This window comes from Labeo rohita, chromosome 9 (genome assembly GCF_022985175.1).
Source record: "Labeo rohita strain BAU-BD-2019 chromosome 9, IGBB_LRoh.1.0, whole genome shotgun sequence".
In the NCBI taxonomy this organism is placed as follows: domain Eukaryota; kingdom Metazoa; phylum Chordata; class Actinopteri; order Cypriniformes; family Cyprinidae; genus Labeo; species Labeo rohita.
In genome coordinates, this window is record NC_066877.1 from 30,797,943 (window position 1) to 30,822,387 (window position 24,445).

At 33.7% G+C, this 24,445-nt stretch overlaps 1 protein-coding gene across 2 annotated transcripts in view; it reads right to left on the reverse strand.

Annotated features, from left to right (window-relative positions):
* hdac4 (histone deacetylase 4) overlaps positions 1–24,445 on the reverse strand; it is a 296,174-nt gene that overhangs the window by 255,014 nt on the left and 16,715 nt on the right. For both annotated transcript variants that reach the window (XM_051119035.1, XM_051119036.1), the window contains exon 2: positions 19,374–19,642. In XM_051119035.1, the coding sequence (XP_050974992.1) occupies positions 19,374–19,395 (22 nt within the window). In that variant the 5' untranslated portion in view covers positions 19,396–19,642. The remainder of the gene's footprint in view (positions 1–19,373; positions 19,643–24,445) is intronic.

A 24,445-nucleotide genomic window follows, 5' to 3' on the forward strand; every position in this document is an offset into this window, starting at 1 on the left:
CACTTTAGATGAGGGTTGAATTCTCAGTATTAACTAACAATTAACTATGATAGTTAGCTTCAATATACTCCTAACTACTGCTTATTAATACTTAGTAAAGTAGTTGCAGACAATTAAGTTAAGAATTGGGTAGGATTAAGGATTTAGAATAAGGTCTTGCAGAATAAGACATTAATACGTGTTTTTAAGTAATAAAAACAGCCAATATCCTAGTAATATTCATGCTATTAATAACCAACTAGTTACCAAATACTCAAAGTTTTTAAGGTGAGAAGGGAGCATAAAAAGCATGCATTTTAAGGTTAAACTTTAAATTTTGGTATTAAATTCACTATTATATTGTATTGTATATAAAAGTTCTACAGTCTATACACAGTATTAAGTTCAATTACATAAGTAACTGTAATTAACTACTAAGTAACTAGTTACACCCAACACTGCTTATTATCAATTTTATCCATTCTTGCTGAATAAAAGTAGAGCTGCACTCAATTTAAGATTTTTCTGGTCGACAAGTAGTCGTTCATTTTAACCATTAGTTAATTTGAAAGAAGACATTTCACTTTTTATATAAATATATTTATCATGTCTGTAAGGCAAGTATACAGAAAAGAGTTTCGAAGTTTTGCACTCAAGTTCACAGAGACTGAAACGGCAGAAAAACGCATCCTGTTTGCTTTCATTATTTTACAAAAGCGCAATTTTTTGTTGTTATTCTGAGTGCACACAAATAAACACAGAGTCTTTACAGATTCAAAAGATGTATTACTTTTATCTGTATGACCAAAAATGACGGGGTATTTTAAGTAATAGTGCCCATTTTTCTAGGCTAACATTAGATTAAGCGGCCATGTAAAGTTACTACTACTTACTTACAGTATGTCAGACGAAAAGCCATATTTGAGGTCGATGAATGATAGGTGAGCGCTTTGATGTTCTGCCAGAAGTACTATACTACCACATAGACCAGCCGTTAACGATCTGTCCGTCACTGCGGGACTTCGCCACTTCCTGCGGAATTTTTTTTTTCTGCGACTAAGTGATTAATAAGATTTTGGTTGAACAAGCCTATTCTTGTCGACTTACGGTTAGTCGACAATTAGTGGGCAGCCGTAAATAAAAATATTAATTACAGTAGTATATATACCTTTTCCCGTTTCTATGACTGGCCTGCACCAGATCTGAATTCCTACTGAACATCACTGGGATCCTACTGAACACCATGAGCCAGATTCCACTGCCTAACATCAATGCTTGATCTCACAGATGATGTATTGTTAAACACTTCATTTTAAAAAGCATGGCAAAAAGCATGAATCCCTCCTTTTGCTGCCTAACAGCATTACAGGGAAGGCCTGTAATGTTGGAACATGGAAGCAGATTTCTTCCCGCATCAAAAGGCAGTGACGTCGGCCGACGAGGCCAATTCATCCCAAACAGAGCTCTCAATAAATACAATTACTCACAAACTTTAAACATGTTTAGTGTCTTTTGATATATTATCAAAAGCTATGTTTGTTGAACATCCTCACATAACCCTGTGCTCACAACATGAGCTCAATAGTGACAGTAAAGTAAATGTTTCTCGCCAAATGTTATAACAGTAGATGAAGTAGAACAGTTTCAAGACCATCGGCCAGGCCAAGTTTGGAAGGATTTTCTTTAATAGCTAATCTGTGGATTAGCGCCTGGAAAGTTTCAATTCCATCAAGGAATCAGTGAGTGTTGTTTGCGTTCCCTATTTGGCCAAAAGAGCTCGAGAGTAACCATTCAACTCCCATGATGCATCGCCAATGATGTAATCGAGTCTCCCTAGAGTCCCAACACACTAAAACACGTGTATATCATATATATTTGGATATAGTGTAAATATATTGCATTTCTTGCAGTTTTATATAGAATTACATGGCAAATTCTCATTTAATCACATCATTTGCAATGCTTCATGGGATGTGTAAAATGATTATAGTCTTGTGACTTTTTATTTTCAAGCACTTTTTCTGCTTCTAATCAAATGATGTAATTCGTCTCAGAGCTTTTTTGTTTGATTCAACACAGAACTTTTTATTAAAGATTTTTTTTTTAATCTCAACGGAGAAAATGTGAAAACTACTTCTAAACCCAAGGCTGCTGAAAAGGGCTGGTTCCCAAGGCTTTCTTTCTTTTCTGTCTAAACATCTAAGCCAGTCTCATTTGGTTTGCTCACTAGAGGTATTAAGGCACTATTTTCTGTAAAAATGCTTTGAAACAAAACAAATTGTGAAAAGCGCATTTCAAATCAAACTGACCTGACGTTTGCTGAAGGTAGCTAGAGACTTCACCTTACTTCATCCCTTAATTGTCTTTATTCAGTGAGTCATCTGCACAAATATCACAGCATAAACACAAACACAAGAATATTACGTGTTTCTGGCATCATGCATGAGAAACTAAACAAGCCTCAGGACAGAGAAAACGTAAAGGAGAAACTGGTGTTAGATCAGTGTTGATATACCTCAGTCTGAATTTTCTTTAAAAGGGTTGTAGTAACTATTTTTTCTCTCTGGGGTCCAATTAAAATGTACAGTTTTTTGTGCTTAAAAGTTTAGAAACAAACTCTGTTCAGACTGAAATGATCTAATGATATTTTTAAAAATAAACATAGTTTTTTGTGTTTAGAAGTAATAGTATAAATTTTTCCCCTGTGTTAGAAAGCTGAATGACAGGAAAAGGAACTGAAATGGAATTCAAAGAGGATCCATCCATTTATCCACATGTCCATCTATCCATCTATCCATCCATCCTTATATCCAATCATCTATCCATTTATGTATCTATTCATTTATCCATCCATCCCATGCATTCATCCCATCCATCCATCCGTCCATCCATTCTTACATCTATCCATTTATCTATCCATTTATTCATCCATCCATCTTCCATTTATCCATCCATCCATCCATCCATCTATTCCCTATTCATCCATCTATCCATCCATTCGTTTATCCATCCTCCATTTATCCATCCATCCTCCATTTATTCAATCCATCCATTCATCTATTCATTTATTAATCCATCCATCTATCCATCCATTCGTTTATCCATCCTCCATTTATCCATCCATCCTCCATTTATTCAATCCATCCATTCATCTATTTAATAATCCTCCATTTATCTATCCATCCATTCATCCATCTATCCCCTATTCATCCATCCCATCCATTCATCCTCCATTCAACCATCCATCCATCCGTCCATTTATTCTTACATCCATCCATTTATCTATCCATTTATTCATCCATCCATTTATCCATCCTCGATTTATTCAATCCATCCATTCGTCTATTTAATAATCCTCCATTTCTCTATCCATCCATTCATCCATTTTTTAATCCTCCATTTATCCATCCATCCATTTATCCATCAATTTCTTCATCTATTTATCCATTCATCCATTTATCCATCCATCATCCATCCATCCATCCACCATTTATCTGTCCATCCAATCATCTATTTATTCATCCATCCATTCATCTATTTATTCATCCTCCATTCATCCATCCATCTTGCCATCCACTTTTTCCATCTATTCATCCTGCATTTATCCATCCATCCATCCACTTTTTTCATCCATCTATCCACTTTTATCCATCCATCCATCCTTCCATTCATCCATCTATCCATTTATCCATCCATCCACTTTTTCCATTCATCCATCCATCCATCCTTCCTTCCTTCCATCCATCCATCCATCCATCCATCCATCCATTAATCCCTATTCAAGGTTTTGCTTGACAAACCTCTCTACTTCAAATGTGTTATATGAGTTACTTCTTTACCATTTTAATTGCAATTCTACATCCTGTTTGCTACCTCGACCCACCCCCATTTTCTCAATGAGAAAAAAAAATCTGAAACGTCATCTTTGTAGCTTGGTTTCAATAGGAAGAAAGCTCCGAGTTCTGAATAGTTTAATGTGTCCTGAAAGCATATACAGCGTATTTCCAAAAATTGAAAGAAAAAAAAAAAAAAAAAGTTGAGATTAGTTGAGACATAACCCCTTTAAACAAATCATCTGAAACATGCTCACTCACACTCCTGAATCAGGACCTTCCTGAACGTAAAACACACTACCACAAGCTCACAATTCACAGAGGAAATGGAAACAAACTGTGGTGGCCTGTGAAACAACCCTGCTTGTAAAAAAACAAGAGATGTTGAGGATTATTTAAAGAAAACATGTCGTCACATCTGGCTCCGGGACTTTGAAGCTGGTGCCTTTCCCACAAGTGCTGGTTAACTACACAGTCCTACAGCGGTGGGCCGGTCGGTTTGGCCAGCCGTCTGCCTCGTAATGGTGCGGCGTGCCTCATCAAGATTGGCCCGCTCGCTCTGGTCTCTGAAGCTTTAATCGAACTCGTCTGGGAGACAAACTAGCATACGTGCGCCTTGATGTGTGTTAGATGCGGCTATAAAACACATTTTAAATGGTGGTATGCACAGTCTACATCAAAACACCCTTAACTTTGCAATTAGCTGGTCTTTCCCACCAAATTCACATGTGGGCCAGACTCTGGATTTTACGAATCCATCTACGTAATAGTAAGTGATGCCATCTGAAAAAATGACTGGAATGTGATAATGCCTCAATATGAACAAAATGACAAGCATGCCATCTAGACGAAGACATCCATAAACACAGGATTAGCTGTGAGTGCCTATTCATAACAATGTCATATCGCATTCTGAAAAACTCATAAATGAATGATAAACTTCCCTTTTGGCAAAGCAGAGCCCGGAGCATTTCTTAAATTCAATACAAAGGCGGAACCTGGGTATATTTCACCCCGAATTGGATTAGCCGAATTGGATATTACGGAAAACATAGAAATGAGACAACGGCAGCATATAAATCTCATTACTCTCTCATCATTTCCATTGTTCTGAGGAGGTTTTGTTTAAACTAGTCCTCCCCTTTCGGGCTTCCGCCAGCACATCTATCTTTCCACAGCGACAGCGAATTTTCCAGAGCACTTGTTCGATAATAACAATGACATTTTGGTGACCTTACAACACTAATTCTACACTTCACAGACCACAGACTAATATTCACACTGATTTACCCACAAAACCCCCTGAAAATCACCTCCTGATTATGGTTTTACGCAAGTAATACAGGCCACTGCACACTTTAAACAAACACACTGGCCTCCAATATCACTGCTTGGGTAATTAACTTCCTTTACAGTCCTGGCTCTGGCCCTGGATGATGCCGTTTAGGACTTCTTTACTCTTTGGTGCAATTTTAAGATTCTGAAAGAGATAAATAAAGTTAAAAATAAAGGCTCTTTATTCATCAATGCTTCCATTAAAAACCTTTCAGCATCCACGGAACTTTTCCACTGCACAAAAAGTTCTTTAGATTAAAATATTCTGCAATTTTCTACCAAAATCAGGACAGGAAATTTAAAAAAAAAAAAAATGTATCATCAATTAATCATCAAATAATTACATTACATCACATTAATTATCAAAAAAAAAAAATTGTGTGGGTAAATTTCATAAAAAAAGAACTATCAAGAAATTTTACACTAAAATCGAAAGAAATATTAGCAATCACAAAATGTGGCCTATTGTTATGAACATTAAGATTTTTTGCATCACGCTATTTTTTAAGGACTTATGCACCAATTCTCATTGCCCTAAAGCAAAAAAGTAAAAAAAAAAAAAAAAAAAAAGAAAAGAAAGAAACTGTAGAAGATTTTAATCATATCATTTCAAAACAATTTTAAAACTCAAAAGTAAAAGCACATTACTGTAATGAGACTTAAAAGGAAGTAAAATGTGTTTAATTGTCATGCAAATGTTATAATACAAAAAAAAAAAAAAAAAACCCACAGCTTTGGTGAAATTGCTGCACTTAAGAACATCATGTCGCATCATGTAGTTTTTGGGAAGAGGAGTTCTTCGAGAAAATTATGAAATCTAACAGTCCTCAGGATAAATGTGATGCTGAACGCTACCCACAAACTTGTCATGAATTATTCAAAACCATCTGCTACCGAACGGGAGCTGAAAAAGGATCGAGGGATATTTTGGGTTTCGGTGCATCTGTGCGTGCAAAAGGGTCTAATTCCCGTTCCTTCAAGATCCTTCTGCATGAATGTACTGTAGGATTCACCTCCAGCAAGCATTACCTCTCCAAAAGGAAAGGAATGTAGGAGTGTAGGGCTCTCGATAGGTTAGCTACAAGTAGTGAGCTCGAATCAACAGGAGAAAGGCTAAAAATATTAGAAACCTACAACAGAAAATGTATTTTATGTGTACTTACGTAAAGCCTAGGCAAAACAGCTAACAAAAAGAACTATAATTTCAATCAGACAGCCATTGTAGTCCAGTAGCTCAACACGGTTTGAGGTAAGAACTGAAATACATATTTTCCACATTGCTAATCAACAAATGAACTCAAAAATGATGTTATTTCCATTTATATGCACCAGTATAACAACAGCACATACACAATATAGGACAATATTTAGTTTTAATGTTTAAATGTTGCTAAAACATTTAAATACAACATAAGGACAATTCAGAGTGTTGATTTAAATGAAGTATTCAGAGTTTTGAATTGAAATTAAACATTTTTAAAGAAATGAATTACACTTACCATTTGTAATATCATTTCTGCTACTGAAATTTGAGCTGCTATTAAAACAATCTCAGCCTCAAAAGACAAAAAAAAAAAGAGACTTTAATATAAGATTTAATTTTTATAGTGTTTTCAAAAGAAGTATCTTATTTTTACCAAGGCTGCATTTATTTGACAAAAAAACATTGTGAAATTAGGGCTTTCAAACGATTAATTGAGATTAATCGCATTAAAAAATAAAAGTGTGTGTTTACATAATATATGTGTGAATAAATTAATATTATGAATAAATACACACACTTGCATGTATATATTTAAGAACAATATGCTATATTTATATATAAAATATTTCTATGCATATATAATTTTAATTATATATAAATATAAATATATATAGTCACAAATATGGTTTAAACTATATACATGTATGTGTATATATTTATATATATACACATTAGAAATATACACAGTACTCACATATTTTATGTAAAAACAAACTTTTATTTTGGATGCGATTAATCTCAATTAATCGTTTGACAGCCCTATGTGAAATAATATTACAATTTAAAATAAGAGTTTTCTATTAGCATATATTTTAAAATGTAATTTATTCCTGTAATGCAAAGCTGCATTTTCAGCTTCATTACTCCAGTCTTTAGCATGGAAGCCCGTTTCAACTTTTTATCTCACAATCCTCACTTTTCCAAGTTTCCCCAACTTTTATTCCAAGTTTACATCTCGCAATTCTGACTTTTTTTTTTACATATGAACTTGCAATTATGAGAAATAAAGTCAGAACTGCAAGATACAAACTCATTTGTTAGAACTAGTCAGAATTGAGAGAGCAAAATTCACAATTCAGACTCTTTATCTTGCAATTGCAAATTTATTTCTCGCAATTCTGACTTTTTCTCGCCATTGCAAGTTTGTATCTGCCAATTTTTTCTCATAATTGCATATTATAAAGTCAGAACTGCAAGATATAAACAGAATCGTGAGAGAAAACAAACAGGATTGCAAGTTTGTATCGCATTTGCTAGAAATAGTCAGAATTTGCAATTTTAACTCAAAGTCAGTTTTTACAATTTTTTTTCTTGCAACTGTAAATTTATATCTCGCAATTCTGACTTTTTTTCTCATAACTGCATGTTATAAAGTCAGAATTACAAGGTATAAACTCGCAATTATGAGAAATAAAGTCAGAATTGCGAGAGAAAAATTCACAATTTTGACTCTGAAAGTCAGTTTTCACAATTTATGTTGCAGTTGCGAATTTATTTCTCGTAATTCTGACTTTTTCTCGCTATTTCAAGTTTATATCTCGCAATTCTGAATTTTTTTCTCATAATTGCATGTTTAATTGCATTTGTATCACATTTGCTAGAAATGTGACTCTAAAGGTCAGATTTCACAATTTTTTTGCATTTGCTAATTTATATATCTCGCAATTCTGACTTTTTCTCACCACTGCAAGTTTATATCTGGCAATTTTTTCTCATAATTGCTCATTATAAAGTCAGAATTGCAAGATATATACAGAATTGTGAGAGAAAAAAAAACAGGATTGCAAGTTATCACACTTGCTAGAAATAGAACTGTGAGAGAAAAATTTCGCAATTCTAAATCTGTAAGTCAGTTTTCACAATTTTTTTTCTTGCAATTGTGAATTTATATCTCGCAATTCTGACGTTTTTCTCATAACTGCATGTTATAAAGTCAGAATTGCAAGATATAAAGTCAGAATTGTGAGTTTACATCCCACAATTCTGACTAGTCAGGATAACGAGTTTGTACCACATTTGTATCGCATTTGCTAGAAATAGAATTGTGAGAGAAAAATTCACAATTCTGACTCTAAAAAGTCAGTTTTCATGATTTTTTTTTCCTTGCAATTGCAAATTTATATCTTGTTTTTCTTGGTACTGCAAGTTTATATCTCGCAATTCTGTCTTTTTTTCCCATAATTGCATGTTATAAAGTCTGAATTGCAAGGTATAAACTCGTAATTCCGAGAAAAAAAGCCACAATTGCGAGATATAAACTCGCAATTCTGAGAAAAAGTCAGAATTTTGAGTTTACATCCCGCAATTCTGACTATTTCTCAGAATTGCAAGTTTAAATCTCACAATTCGGAGAAAAAAAAAAAAGGATTGCGAGTTTGTATCACGCAACTGCGTGAAAAAAGTCTTGAGAATAGTAAGATAAAAAGTCATAATTACCCTTTTTATAATGCATTTTTTCATTTTTTAAAGACTAAAAAATTAAAATCACTACAAACATCTTTCTTTTTGGTCAATTTTGATTAATTTAATTTAATGCTTTTCTACTGAAAAAAGTTCATTTATTTAAAAAAATATGACATCCATACAACCACCACAACTGTTCAAACCTCTATTTGACGAAGAACTTTGCTTTGATTTGCACCAAAACAGTGCTTACAGCCTCAAATCTGTGTGAGTGCAAAACATAAAAGAAACCACACCAATATCAAACCCTTCTCTGTATAATCGCTGAGCATTTGAATTGGATCCGACAAGCAAACAAGACAAAAAGACAAGCTGAAGTCACTGGGTTTGAATTAAATAAATTTGCCCTCATTTGTTTGAGACAAGGACGACTCTTAGAATCACAAATCCATGCTCTGGCTTTCGGCAGATTAAAGAGCCCAGAGAGACCTGTGGCTAGATCTCCGCTAATAAAATTTGGGTGTTAAATAAACTGTGCTAGCGCCTCAAAGGGCCTGTAGAGCCCTAACTAGCTCTGGCTGGGCTTCAGTCACAGCCCGGCCTGTCTCTGTGTTTATGTTCGAAGCAGGAGAGTTGCCTTCATGACGATTTATTGACGCAAGATCCCCACAGTTCAGCCTGCCAGCAATTAATCACGGGGCTTGTTCGGGCCTGTGAGCGCGATCTCCCCACAACCTGAGCCAGGAGACTTAGGAAACCTACTTGTGAGATCGACACAGCGCTTAGTAAGTGGAACAAAACTACCACCCAAGATCAAGAATATATGATCTGCCAGCCTTCAACACCAAACAACACTTCCTCTTGCTGGAAAATAATTGAGCTTCATGACAGAAATAAACTTTCATGTTCCTTCATGGGCATGTGACGTTGCAAACGTTCTCGTTTCAGAGGAAAAAGGCCCTGAGAAAGCAGATAAAAATAGTTTTGATGATGAAATGCCACTCCTATATCATTCGCTTTCCGTTCAACCGAAGCTCCCAGAGCATGGGATCCCTTCATGAGAAGTGATGATGTAACATAAAAACAAGCTTCACACGACATCCGATTCATAAACAGAGAAGATTATAATTTAAGGATCTGAAGAGGGAAAAACTCTCTGCAAAACTCAAGGTATGACGCAGAGCTACAACTGAACAAACATGAAAAATGAAAACAACTTGCATAATGCAGTCGCTCTGATCTATATTGCAATTGCACAATCACATTTGAGATGTACTTTAGAGGCAGACAGATGTGGGCCAATTTTGGCCAGTTCAGAGGAAGTATTGTGTAAAAAAATAAATATTATTTTTATTTATTATTTTTTATTATGTATTATATGTATTATAATTATATATTATGATATAATATTTAAAAATAAATGAAATAATAATAATAATAATAAATATAATATATGATATTATATATATGATATTATATATATATATATATATATATATATATATATATATATATATATATATATATACACACACATATATACAGATATATATATATATACATATATAGATATATATAAATAATTTTATTTATTTATATTTGCACTGCTCACAGTAAAAAAAAAAAAGCCATTATATCATATATTATTTCAGCAGATTTAAAATAAATAAAATTATTTTCTAAATGTATATTCTGTCTAATTATTCTGTGAACCATACAGTTTTGTTTTAAAAACAAAACAGAAAATATTTGCACATGGACTATTACTTATTAGTTTATAGACCAAAAATTATTATTATTGTTGTTGTTGTTAATAATAATAACAATAACAATAACAATAACAATAACAATACAATAATAATAATAAAAGTACACATATGAATGTATGACAACATTTTATCTGGTTCAAAGAATAATTATATTTTTTTAAATAGAACTTCTTTAAATAACTGATTATTGTTTCTGATAACCAATACACAGAAGCAATATGAATTGTTTTAGAAATGCTTCTGTTCAATATTTTAGGATCAACAATAATAATTAATAAAATTACATTATTTAAGATGAATCTATAAATAAATAACTTAAATTATTGTACAAAAGGCATTTATAAAACCATTTAAAACATGTAATTTATTTATTAAAAAAAAAAAATCAATATTGGTTTATCTCCAATTCATACAAACAAAATGCATAAACAGAACCATTGGCCAGAACAACATGTCTGCTACCTTTAACAACATTCAAATTAGCACATACAGTCATGACCTTTCTGCAACATGGCAATTTTTTCTTATTCCCAACAACTTAACCAAAACAAAAAAAAACAAAAACAAAAAACAAAAAAACTCCTATAGCACGATGTTATTTAATGAATGGACACACTGACTGGAAGTCATGGAGACATGGTCTGGGTTTTATGGTGGAAAGAAAAATTCCCTGAAAAACCTGCCCTCTGAATGCCGAGAAGCAGATAATTACACATAATGAGACACAAAAAGCACTCAAATATCATGATTAAACTCTGTGAAACAGGATAGCTGTTCCAGCACAAATTGGTTTAATAGTTCAAACAATGACCGCGGGATTAGACCAAATGAAGCCACCCAACAAAATGTCAGCGTAAAATAATAAGAAAAAAGGCCATAGCAACAGCAAAAATAAGTTTACCCTCTATTTTATTATTGTACATAATGTGGTAATGTTTGTAGGCCAGTAAATAAACCGTACGACCAGCATCCCATCAGGCCAGTGGAACCCAAAATGGTAGGAATTAGTGATGCCACATAAAACTTTCAAGGAAAACATGAATCTATCACTGTACCATGTACTCACATTTTACGAAAAACACACCATGATTCACATTTCAAACATCTAAATCTGTCCTCCCCTCATAAACAGCAGGACATATTTTCCACCTTCTCGTTTTCAAATCTCGAACTTGCAAGCAAGCAAGAAAGCAAAGAAAACAACAGAAAAGAAACAGTGACGCACGTACACAAGTCAATTTATTCAATTTACAATCCAATCAATTTATTCAATCTGACTGCAGATTCAAAATGTTTATACACTACCGCTGTATATTTTCTTTTAAAATAATCTTTTTACTCAACAAGGACACATTAAATTGATCAAAAGTGACAGTAAACATTTATAATGTTACAAGATTTCTATCTCAATTCAACACTTAAAAATAAGAAATATTTCTTGTGCAGCAAATCAGCATATTAGAATGATTTCTGAAGCATCATGTGACACTGAAGACTGGAGTAATGATGCTGAAAATTCAGTTTTGATTCACATGAATAAATTGCATTTCACAAAATACTGAAATAGAAAACAGTTGTTTTAAATTGTAAAAAAAAAGTGTCATAATATTACAGTTTTACTGTATTTTTAAATAAATAAATACAGGCTTGGTGAGCAACAAGAGACTTCTTTCAAACATTTTTTTTAAACTTTACAGAGGCCAAACAATTGAATTATAGTGCATGTAAATAAATTTTGATATCAGGCAAAAATTACAATTCTGTTAACATAAAAAATAGAGTGAAAAGCTTATGAATCATGTCAGGCAAACATGATTCCAGCATACCTAATATAAATATCTAGAAAAACAAAAAGTCTAAGGAAAAAAAAAAAGTTTAAAAGGAAAAAAAATCAGATTTATGGTTTTGGAATGAAAATGAGAGGAAACTGAGCCTTTAACCTCCAATTAAGATACAATCTGATTATTTAAATGCACAAATCTACTGTACAGCACTTGGTTCTTTTACAAGAGAGGATTGTGAGTTATGACTTCTCGGACTCAATAAGACTCAAAACTGGGTAATTCCCTAGAAGAATAATTTTGGGTTCTCTAAAGAACCTTTTAGAGATTATTTCTTAAAGGAGACCTATTATGGCCCTCAGGTGTCCCCAGAAAGTGTCAGCTCAAAAAACCCCGCAGATCATTTATTATATCCTTTTGAAAATGCTCATTTTAAAATAAAGCAGAAACACAATATTTTCGTGAATGTCTCTTGAGCTGCTGCTCCCCGCCCCCTTTCCCAGAATAGAGCTGTGCCTTTACAGCTGGTACCTCAGATATTCTGCCACAAAAACTTCTATTTGGTTTTGATTATCATGTCTATCGAACTGAAATCATGGGTTTTAAACCATATATATATATATATATATATATATATATATATATATATATTTGTTTTTTGGGTTTTTTTTTTTTAGATTTATTTTTGGCATTTTCATGTCTTTATTTAGACAGGACAGTGTAGTTAGACAGGAAGCAAAGTGGGGGAGAGAAGGGGGTGGGATCGGGAAAGGTCCACAAGCCGGGATTCGAACTCGGGACGCCCACAATGCAACAGCGCTATATGTCAACGCGCTAACCACGAGGCTACTGGCGGCAACTTTTAAATGATATTAGTTTAAACTTCTAAAATAGAGTTTTCTAAACACAGACATCCAAAGCACACGCACAGAAAGCGGCTGTCACACACCATGTAAGTACTAAACCAAGTTCTCTTTCATGTCTTATTGCGCTTAAACTGTCAAATACACACAAGTTTATGTTAAAAAAAACACAGGAGTTGTAAAAACAGTAGCTTACTCTTTAAAGGTAAACAGACAGAAAAGACACTGCATGTTTATATTACTGGGTTGTCCTTTTTTCAAATTTTCTGAGTTGGTAGATGCACTGGGGACCCAATTATAGCACTTAAACACGGAAAAAGTCAGATTTTCATGCAATGTCACCTTTAAAAGAATCATTTTTATATTCTAAAGACCCTTTTTCCACTATAAAGAACTTTTTGAATGCAAACGTTGAATGGATATTAAAGGCTCTTCATGAAACCACAGATGCAAATCTTGCTTTTTAAGAGTGGATAATGCATAAACAGACTGAATAAGGAGCAGGCAGGTTTGCAGCTGTGCGGTCCAGCTAAAAACAGTGACAGACTGCGATTACGAGTCTGCTGTAGGGGAGGCTCGGTGCACTGGCGTCTGCATCTGGATCAAGTTGCGTTCCCCATCCGCCTGCCCTGGGGCCAACACACCATTAGTGCCAGTTGTTTGGAGCAGTAAAGCCTGCAGACTAGCAGTCTTGACGTCAGTCTGCCGGCTAAACTGGGCAGCCTACGCAACTGGGTACACAGAAAACAAAAATGCCAAACAATGGACTCCAACACCCAGAATCGCAAAGGGCTGATATTCCCAAAGGACGTCTGAACTTTGATACGGCCGGATCAAAAACACGTTCGCCAGTCCAGAAGGTCTGGAGAGGAATGAAAGCACATCAAGCTATCTACCTTCAAATGCACTGAGGGCCAATGAGATCTCCGAGCCTCGGGCAAAAGCTTCTGAGGTACTGAAATAAATACGAGTCCAGGGATGAGCCTGGAGTGCTACAGAGAGATTCATCCTTACTGGTAAATCAGATGATGCTTTTCATGTGGCTCCTCCTGGGATGAGGATGGCAAGCTGACAATCAAACAGCTGCTTTCGATGGCGCAAGCTCCTGGACAGAGCACAAGAGTTTGTAAATGGTGTGGAATGGGATAGCTGGGAGCAAAGGGCTGCTGCTGCTGCATCTAACGAGGCCAAGAGTTTTGTAATGAGACCTAAATGAAGAGTTTATTTGCAAAATTGTTTGACTGAGATTAATTGGAATGCACAATGAAAAAAACATGATTTTTAAATATACAACATTTTAAAAACTGAGTTATCTGTTTTTACAAATGAACTCTTTATATACAACACAAATGTTTGTTTAAAATTCTTCAAATGATTAAAAAGAGTGTAATTTTTCCCCAATGTTATTAGCTTAGTATGCAGAGACAACAACTTTATGCCAAAAGCAAGACTTCCTTAGGTAGATTTCTACAAGGTTAAAAAATAAATTAATTAATTAAAAAAAAAGTACAAGTAAAGATTTTTTTCAACATGTTCTCACCACAAACAATTAATAAATTCATTTATAATTAAATGTTTTTTGTAATGTAATTATTACAGATATAATTATGTTTATTCTTTTTTCTGATTTAAATGTATTATTTCAAATTATTTAATATTTATTTCAAATTAAATAAAAAAAATTATAATTATTTTAAATGCATACACTTTATACAATCTTCAATCTTAAACGATCAAATTTGTAGGGGTTTTTTTTAGGTTTTATAGCCAAATTAAACTAGCACTGACTAGGAATTCGACTCAGGGTGTGTGTCTGCCGTTCAAAAGTTTGGGATCAGTAAGATTTTTTTTATGTTTGTAAAGAAGTTTTTTTTTTGGAACGTGTGATACTTTTATCAGGATTCTTTGATGAATACAACGTTAAAAAGAACAGCATTCATACACAATAACAATATACACTTCTGTTCAAAGTTTGGTGTCAATAAAATTTTCCAAAAAAGGTTAAAAAAATATTAAGCAGCACAACATATTAGAATGATTTCTAAAGGATCATGTGACAGAGAAGACTGGAGTAATGGCTGATGAAAATTCAGCTTTGCATCATAGAAATTTATTATACTTTAACTATATTAAAACATAAAACTACTATTTTAAATAGTAATAATATTTTTCATATTACTACTTTTTTTTCAGTATTTTGATCAAATAAATGAAACCTTGATGAGCTTAAGAGACTTAAAAAAGCATTATAAATCTTACTGACCCCAAACTTTTGAGCAGCATTGTATAGATACAGTATTTATATAATATCTGTCAAGCTAAAGTCATATTTTAAGCAAGTTAAAGCTAAAGTTAAAGCTAAAATGTAAATGTGCGTTGCACCACATCGTCAAATTTACAGTGCTCAACTGACAAAAGGATGATAATAGCATAACAGCAGCATATGGCTAAAAATAGTTTAATTTTTTATCTACCTCTAGGCAAAATGATAAAAAATGAAAGGAGAAACTCAGAAAGGCGAATGAATATTCTGTAACTTTCAAAATGGCTGCCCGCCAAAGCACTGCGGCACCGCCCAGCATGGTGCAAAGAGCCTGAAAACCCGAACAACCCATTAGAAAAATAACTGGAGTCTGTGTTTACAAACACACAAAAACAAATGACTACAATCAGCTTCAAACAAACCGCATTTCAGGCGAAAGCCAACAAACCAAGTCAATTTCAAAATAAATTCCACAACAGATTTCTAGTGCGCCGCTACGTTTTGCTAAAGTCTGCTGAGTGGATTTTATAACATTGTCTGAGGTGTTCCTAACGCATTCATATATGGTTGCTAAAATTTTGTGAGTGGATTGCTAGTGCACTGTATGTAGTTGCTTACTGTCCAAAAGAGCCAATTCTGAATCCTCTATGATATTCTGGTTTATTGATATGGCTTGGGTGTCTCTTCCGTTTTTTGCGATTTTATTGTCTGCAATCAACAAACCACATGATTTCAGGTACATATTACGGTTATGGTTACAGTTATGGTTATGCATTATGGTCAAACCCATTTTGCTTCTTAATATCACCATGTTCTAGAAAAGTAGCGTCCAAATATTCTTCACAGATGTGAAGGAGGGGTCTTGAAGAAAGTTCACATTGAGGCACACTGGGTAATATCAACAGATGCTGAAGGAATGTGATGTGGAAGAAAACGCAGAGAGAGAGAGAGAGAGAGAGAGAGAGATCAGGGAACGACCTCTTCTGATGAGAAACACCGGATTAGACTGATGCTGGCGATCCCGGGCTGAAATTGCTCTTTCGGACCCAAAGCAGATTAGCGGACGGGGTGTGTGAGAGGTGACATCAGGCCTCCAATCTCCAATCCAGCTCAGAGAGAATACAAAACCATTACATCAACCCTGGATTAGCAAAACAGACCACCAAAGACGAATCTTTCTCCCTCTGAGAAGATCAGGAGGGAGATGATTGGCTAATGAGTGTTGTTTCTCTGATCTACTCATGCAGAGCAAAACGCTGCTGTCAACATCATGACATGAAACAGTAATATTTAGATGAAAGCCTGTCAGTATTTCCAGTAAATATTTCAAAATATTCATACATACACTGCTAAATTTCCAGCATCATTAATCCAGTCTTCAGTGTCACATGATCCTTTAGCATTCTAATATGCTCATTTTCTGCTCAAGTAACATTTAATATCAGTAGCAGTAATGTTGAAAACAGTTGTGCTACTTAATATTTGTGTGTGAAGTAGGATAAAGCTTTTTTTTTTTTAAATCTTTTGTAACATAAATATTTTTACTGTTAGTTTGATCATTTTATGCATCATTGCTGAATGAAAGTATTATTTTGTTTAATTTAAAAAGTAATTATTAAACATATATATATATATATATATATATGAATGTATAATATGTGTGTGTGTGTGTGTGTGTGTGTGTGTGTATATATATATATATATATATATATATATATTTGCATGTGTATAATATTATATACACATTTTATAATAATAATTGCTAATATTATACACATTTTATAATACATTACAATATATATTATATATTTTTTATTGTATATAATAATTTATAATATATATTGTAATATATTTTTTATAATATATATTGTAATATATTTTTTATTGTATATAATATTATGTATATTATATATTATTACAATAATTATATATATACATATATATGTATGTATGTATGTATGTATATGTCATATATATATGTTAAATGTCATTCTTTAAAAACAAACAAACAGATGTACACTACCGTTCAAAAGTTTGGGGTCAGTAAGACTTGTAATAGTCTTTAAAGAAGTCTCTTATGCTCATCAAAGCTGCATTTATTTGATTAAAAATATAGAAAAAAAACAGTAATATTGCAAAATGTTTTTACAATATAAAATAATGTTTTTTATTTTAACATACTTTAAAATAGAATTTATTTCTGTGATGAAAAGCTGAATTTTTATCAGCTGTTACTCCAGTCTTAAGTGTCACATGATCCTTCAGAAATCATTCTAATATGCGGATTTATTATTAGAATGATCAATGTTGGATAATATCAACAGTTGTGCTGCCAAATATTTTGGTACCTGTGATTTTTTTTTTTTCAGGATTCTTTCATGAATAACAAGTTTAAAAAGTACAGCGTTTATTTAAAATATAAATATTTTATAACAATGTAAATTATTTATTATTAACTTTTAATAAACTTTTAATTATTAACTTAATACATCCTTGGTGAATAAAAGTATTAATTTCTTAAAAAAAAAAAAAAAAAAAAAAAGAAAAAAAGAAACAATAAAAATGTACTGACCCCAAACTTTTGAACGGTAGTGTATATCTATATACACTTACATTGACGGAGGCACCAATTCATATAAAGGAACCACGACGTGAAGCGGAGTGCCTAAAACCCCCTTAGCTGTTATAAATTCATTGTAAACCACAGCTTCACAGGGCTTATTGCTTTTATAAAACGGTTATTCCATATACATAGTAAGGTTTCACAAAGTAAAACAGAGTAAATAAAGTGTAACGATATTAATAAAAACATTATTCTTCTGCCAAACAATGTAATTCCTCAGAAACGGTTGTGGTTGCAACAAAGTGGTTGCCAAGCAACACACAAACATAAAGGCGTTTGTTTGTAGAGTAATTTACAACAGCTTTGAACACGGCTCAACCAATCAGAATCAAGGACCGGAACTATCCACTTTACAAATTTGACTTTGCATCTCCAAACCCATTTTATGGCCCATATTAGACCCTCAAAACACCTGCATTTGTCTTCTACACAAACCAAAATTATGGTGAATGTTTAGTTAATACGACATAAACGGCAATAAATATTCAATATACAATTGCTCATTCTAAGTATTGTCATTAATGAGTGTAAATCTCTGGTGTTGTTTAAATCACACTGCCATCACAATAATTTTCCAGAAGCAATAAGCCAGCTGTACCACAGTAATTTTACTACAGTTAAGGCTGTTGTAGACTAAGAACAGCACTTACCCATGGTAAAACCACTATAACTGACCGTTTACGGCTCATTACTTTACTAACCCAACGGCAGCTTACAGAATGAAGCCGTACGATTATTGAGTGCTCATCTGTCTAGCCGACGATTCGCTAAAAAAGAAAGTGCCTGAAACTGTATGACCTTTTCCTCTGCGAACACAAAAGGGAAAATATAAGCAGAAAGAGAGAAGAGAACAGATAAAGGAAGAAGAGGGAGGTAGGGAGAAACAGCACAGCTTACAATTTTTTCCAAGAATAATCAAACTCCTCCTCGAGCTGACAGTTGGACAAGGCGGCCTTGGCAGAGTCGAGGGGACAGATATTTGAGTGCGAATCAAAAAGCTGCTCAAAAGCCTTTTCTGGCATCTCAAGGCTGATTCTCAAGCCTCGAAGCCCAATCACGTGCTATTCCTGTAGCGGAGAAACACTATCCGCCTTTACCGAGAGAAACGGTTTTTGTAATGGCACATATCTGGATCACAAAAGGTTTATTTACAGACAGACGTAATTGAAACCGGAGCGGAGCTGATTCGACAGTGTTTATCTTGTTCAGAGAGGGGTAACCCAAGATGAAAAGCACTGAAGGGCTACCGAGAGCTCTTACCTGGGCGGCTGTGGGAACTCATTGTGGCAACTTTCTTTGAAGTGACTGGCTTGATAATGAGAGGAGTGTGTCCTGGCAGATGAGGAGGTGAGAAACACCTCACGGCTCCTCTGGGGCTTGTTGGCTGGTCACCATCCACTGTCAAATGGGAAGACGAGTCAAAAGAGACACGGGACAGGAAAGATAGGACGATCTTAGAGGCTCATAGCGCCCCCTCTGGCCGTAATCCAACTCTGCGTGTCGGTTCCTCTTCGCTTGATAAGACTGAACTGTCAAAAGAGCAAAACAATAACAGAGATATTACACAATAGCTGTAAAATGAAAGTACAACCTCTCAAACAAGAGATTTGGAACACTCTATATAAATAACGCTACATATGAAAAGCCTATTAGAAGACTCAACTAATATTTAACTTTGATTTCGAATTCAAACAATACTTAAGGTCCTATGATTTCTGTGGAATTGTGGAATCCAGTCATAAAAACGGAATTTACTGTATAACACAGAATGTCATGGAATTTGTCAAAGTTTGGATGAATTAATCAAAAGTAGGTCATTACACTTAAAGGAAACAACAACAATTTACAAATAATTTACTCACCCCCTTGTCATTCAAGATGTTCATGTCTTTCTGTCTTCGGTCGTAAAGAAAATACGGTTTTTGAGAAAAGCATTAGCATTTTTCTGCATATAATGGACTTCATTGGTCCCCCGAATTTGAACTTCCAAAATGTAGTTTAAATGCAGTTTCAAATGGCTCTAAACGATCCCAGCCGAGAAAGAGGAGTCTTATCTAGCGAAACGATCGGTCATTGTTTACGAAAAATAATTTTCTTTTATACTTTTTAAAGCACAAAAGCTCATGTAGCACAGGCTCTGGGATGCACATCCATGGGTCGTTCTTGAACGAATCTTTAATGTGACTCGGGAAGAATGAGTCATCTCGGGGAGTGATTCGTTCAGTCGCAACATCATAATAGGTCATCCTAATAGGTTCTGTACTGGAATTAGTTTATCTGTTTCGAGTCTTCGGGTTTTTTGAGCCGTTCGTTCATCTTATGGGGCTGTCACATGATGCTGATTTTGCTAAAATGAATGAAATGACTCGAAAAAAAGATTCGTTCATTTTGCTGAACGAGACTTAATGGTCTGAGTCGGTAAAATGATCCAAACTTCCCATCACTACTATGAATCGCGTCTTCGGATCACCACAAGTTCATAGTCTCTGTACTCCGGCTCAAAAAGGTAGAGTATGTCGAAAAACTCATAACCTGTTATTTTCTCCTACAACTTAAGAATCGTCCGACATCGTTGTACCTTTTTGCTTGAAACCAGCGTTTGACTTACTTGCACTTTCTTAGTCTTTGCACGTTTGCTTTGTAAACACTGGGTCTGTGGTTCCGCCATGACCTTTCGACGTCATTCAATAGTACATGAACCTGGCCTGTAGCCTGTGCTACATGAGCTTTTGTGCTTAAAAAGTATACAATTTTTTATTTTCCAAAAAAAATGACCGATCGTTTCACTAGATAAGACCCTTCTTCCTTTAGAGCCATTTGAAGCTGCATTTAAACTACATTTTGGAAGTTCAAATGTACCAATGGCACCAATGAAGTCCATTATATGGAGAAAAATCCTGAAATGCTTTCCTTAAAAAAACAATTTCTTCACAACTGAAGACAGAAAGACATGAACATCTTGGATGACAAGGGGGTGAGTAAATTATTTGTGATTTGTTGTTCTGGAAGTGGAGTTTTCCTTTAAATCAAATTGAGATATGGACGAGTATCTCTAAATATTAAGCAAAAAGACCATTTAAATATGAATCATTCATGTTCTGCATGTCGCCATGTGTGTGAATGGCCCATAGGCGCAGTTCCATTTACTACGCACAGAAACGTATCCATGGCAACCCGTCAAAATAAAAGTTCAGATCAACCTGAAGACATATATTACTATTGTTTTATTATATATAAACTTTATTTTATTAATGAACAAATCACACAATGTTTCTTTCATGCTTTAATTTTAATAGTAACTTTGTTTGCCAATTTTAATTTGATTAAAATTAAGTTTAATAAATTAAGTTTTTTTTTATGCATTCAAATAACTAGACATGCTTAAACAGAATTTGGTAACAATAAAATAGAAGGTGAGAAAAAATAAAACATAGGGCCGTGAACATGTAATTTGTTAAAATTCTAATAAATTTATGCTAAACTGTATAAGTTTCATAATTTTAATCTATTAGACTTTTTGATTAAAAAAATGTGATTTAACCAGAAAAATTAAAACAGAAAAAAACGGAACTTGGGAATATATATCGTAATTTGGGAAAAATTAAAACAGATTTTATAGGGTCCTTAATATTCTAAGCATAAAAATACATAGCACACACAAAGTACTTATAAATATTATAACAGTACCTATAAAATCAGTTTTATTTATTTTAAAAAATCCATTTTTTTCCCCATTTAATTTTTTCTGGATTCCCTTTTTTCTGTTTCAATCCTATTAGTTTACCAAAAGTTACATTTTTAGGGCTTTATGAAATGTATTATTTCTCTCATTTTTTTGTTGTCACCAATTTTATTTTATTTTATTGAGAAATTCTGTGTTGTGTATTTAAATTTTTCTAGCATAAATTGTTTAATTTATTTTTTAATCAAATGAAAATTAAACTCTTTATTTTTTAGCAAACAAAGGGGGTTTACTACACCTTAAAAAAAATATAACTTCAGTAGTAGTAGCAGTATTATATTGACAATATATATATTCAAAATTTCTCTCCCTTCATCCAATATCTTGAATATGTTTACAAAACAAAAATTAAATAAAATTTGATGAGTGAATCCTTTTAAAACAGGGTTTGTCTTGCAATAAATTTCAATTGTGTTGATTTGTGTTGTTTATTTTCAGTACTGAATGAACTGTATGCATAATCAACATTCTCTCTCTAGGTCCGCCAGCTTGAATTTTTTTTTTTTTTTGGTGTCACAATACATTTCGGGATTGGCTTCTGTGTAAAACGTGCAATGCCTTAGCGTTTGGTCAATGCAGACACCTTACAATGTCCCCTACGTAGGCAAGCCCACTAGGTTTTGTAACACCGCCAGATCTGAAGTGCACGTCACTCAAGTGGGCTTTTCCTGTACAGTATACATACGTGACAAAGGCCGGAGCAGAAGGACGCCGTGACACATTTTTGACACGCGGCAGGGCGGGTGTAAACCACCCTTTACCAATCTGCCACACTGACACATTCCCTCTCAGCCTGCCATATTTGCTGTCACAAAGCTCAACAGAGCTGACAATAACAATCACATGTCAAGCAGACGTAACGCAGCTCGCCCCACAATAAGTGTGTGTACATTTCTCCTTATGTCCACCTGGAACAAAGGAACCTGTCTGTCAGCATAACAACAGTATCTGGAGCAGTCTAGCACACAGCAGGACATCACAGCTTAGCCATGTTATGTAACCATAAACATCAGCTGTTCCAAGAGGAATGAGGCCTAGAGTAAAGGAAAATCACTCAGTCTATGAGTGTGGGTTTACCCCAACACCGTGTTTCTGACAAGTAGGGTTGGGTAAGGCTAATAGAGATGGGAATCTGAGAGAATTTCCCATTTCAGGACCTTAACAATTCATTAGAATAATTCTTTTGGATTTTTATGAAAAAATCCCATTTCACAATAACTGGTCCCAACCATACAAAATACACATGCCTAACAGAAACAGTACTCGGGTTCATACTGAGTTGCAAAATTATGACTTATTTAAATGAAACGAGAGCCAAGAACCGCAAAACCTGCGGGTGAATGAATTGTAGACAATTTTGTAGACAAAATTCATTGTGAATCGGACTACAATTGAACTGTAGGAAATGATGCACACATAAACAGAAAAAATATGAATGCAAGTATCTACAGTACCAATGCATTAGTGTGACCAATAATAATAATAATAATTAATAATAATAATACATTTTACCCATTAAAATGAATGAATAAATAATTTTTTTTTTCTAAAAATGGCACACCTACATATAATTAAAGACACAAAACTGACCAGACGTGCCACTTCCCAGGGAGATGTGCTGCCCAGGATTTCTCAATTTCCTAAAATAACCAGGTTTTGCCTGTTTACACTGCGCAAACTGATCTTTATTATGACACCAAAGTATTAGGCATGTATGATCAAAAATACAGTAAAAGCAGTAATATTTTCAAATATTATTACAACTTGAAAAAATAGTTTTCCATTTCAAGATATTTTAAAATCTAATTTATTCCTGTGATGGGAACCTGAATTTTCAGCATCATTACTCCAGTCTTCAATGTCATGTGATCTTTCAGAAATCATTCTGATATGCTGATTTGGACAACAAAAAAGAGACGTATTTCTTATTATTATCAATGTTGCAAGCAGTTGTGCTGCATAATATTTTTGTGGAAATACTATATATATATATATATATATTTATTTATTTATTTATTTATTTATTTATATGTATGTGATATTATATTATATATATAGTTGGATTGTTTGATTAATAGAAATTTCAAAAGAACAACGTCTATTTGAAACAGAAATCTTCTGTACCATTATTAATGTCTTTGCTGTAATTTTTGATCAATTTAATGCATCCTTACATAATAAAAATATTAATATTTTTCATATATATAGCATTAAATGGGGAGTCAGCTGGTTTGAGTGTAAGGGTTGGTAAAATAAGGAAATTATGAAGTCAGACAAAAAAAAGTTATGTTAGAGTTAGGTCAGGGTTTAAATCATAATTACATTTTTATTAAAGACTATGAAGACAAACAGCTGGAATAACATGCACTGGTGAAATAAGACCAGGAACATGCATTTAAAAAACAGGGTCAATTTTAATTTAATTTTGACTTTAGCCACAAGTAATCAATAAGTGGATGCACAAGATTCACCTCAGTAGCTAATGAAAATGTAAGGAAAGGAAAGGAACGTGGATGTGTGGCCAATTACAGTGACCCATACTCGGAATTTGTGCTCTGCATTTAACCCATCCAAGTTCACACATACAGTA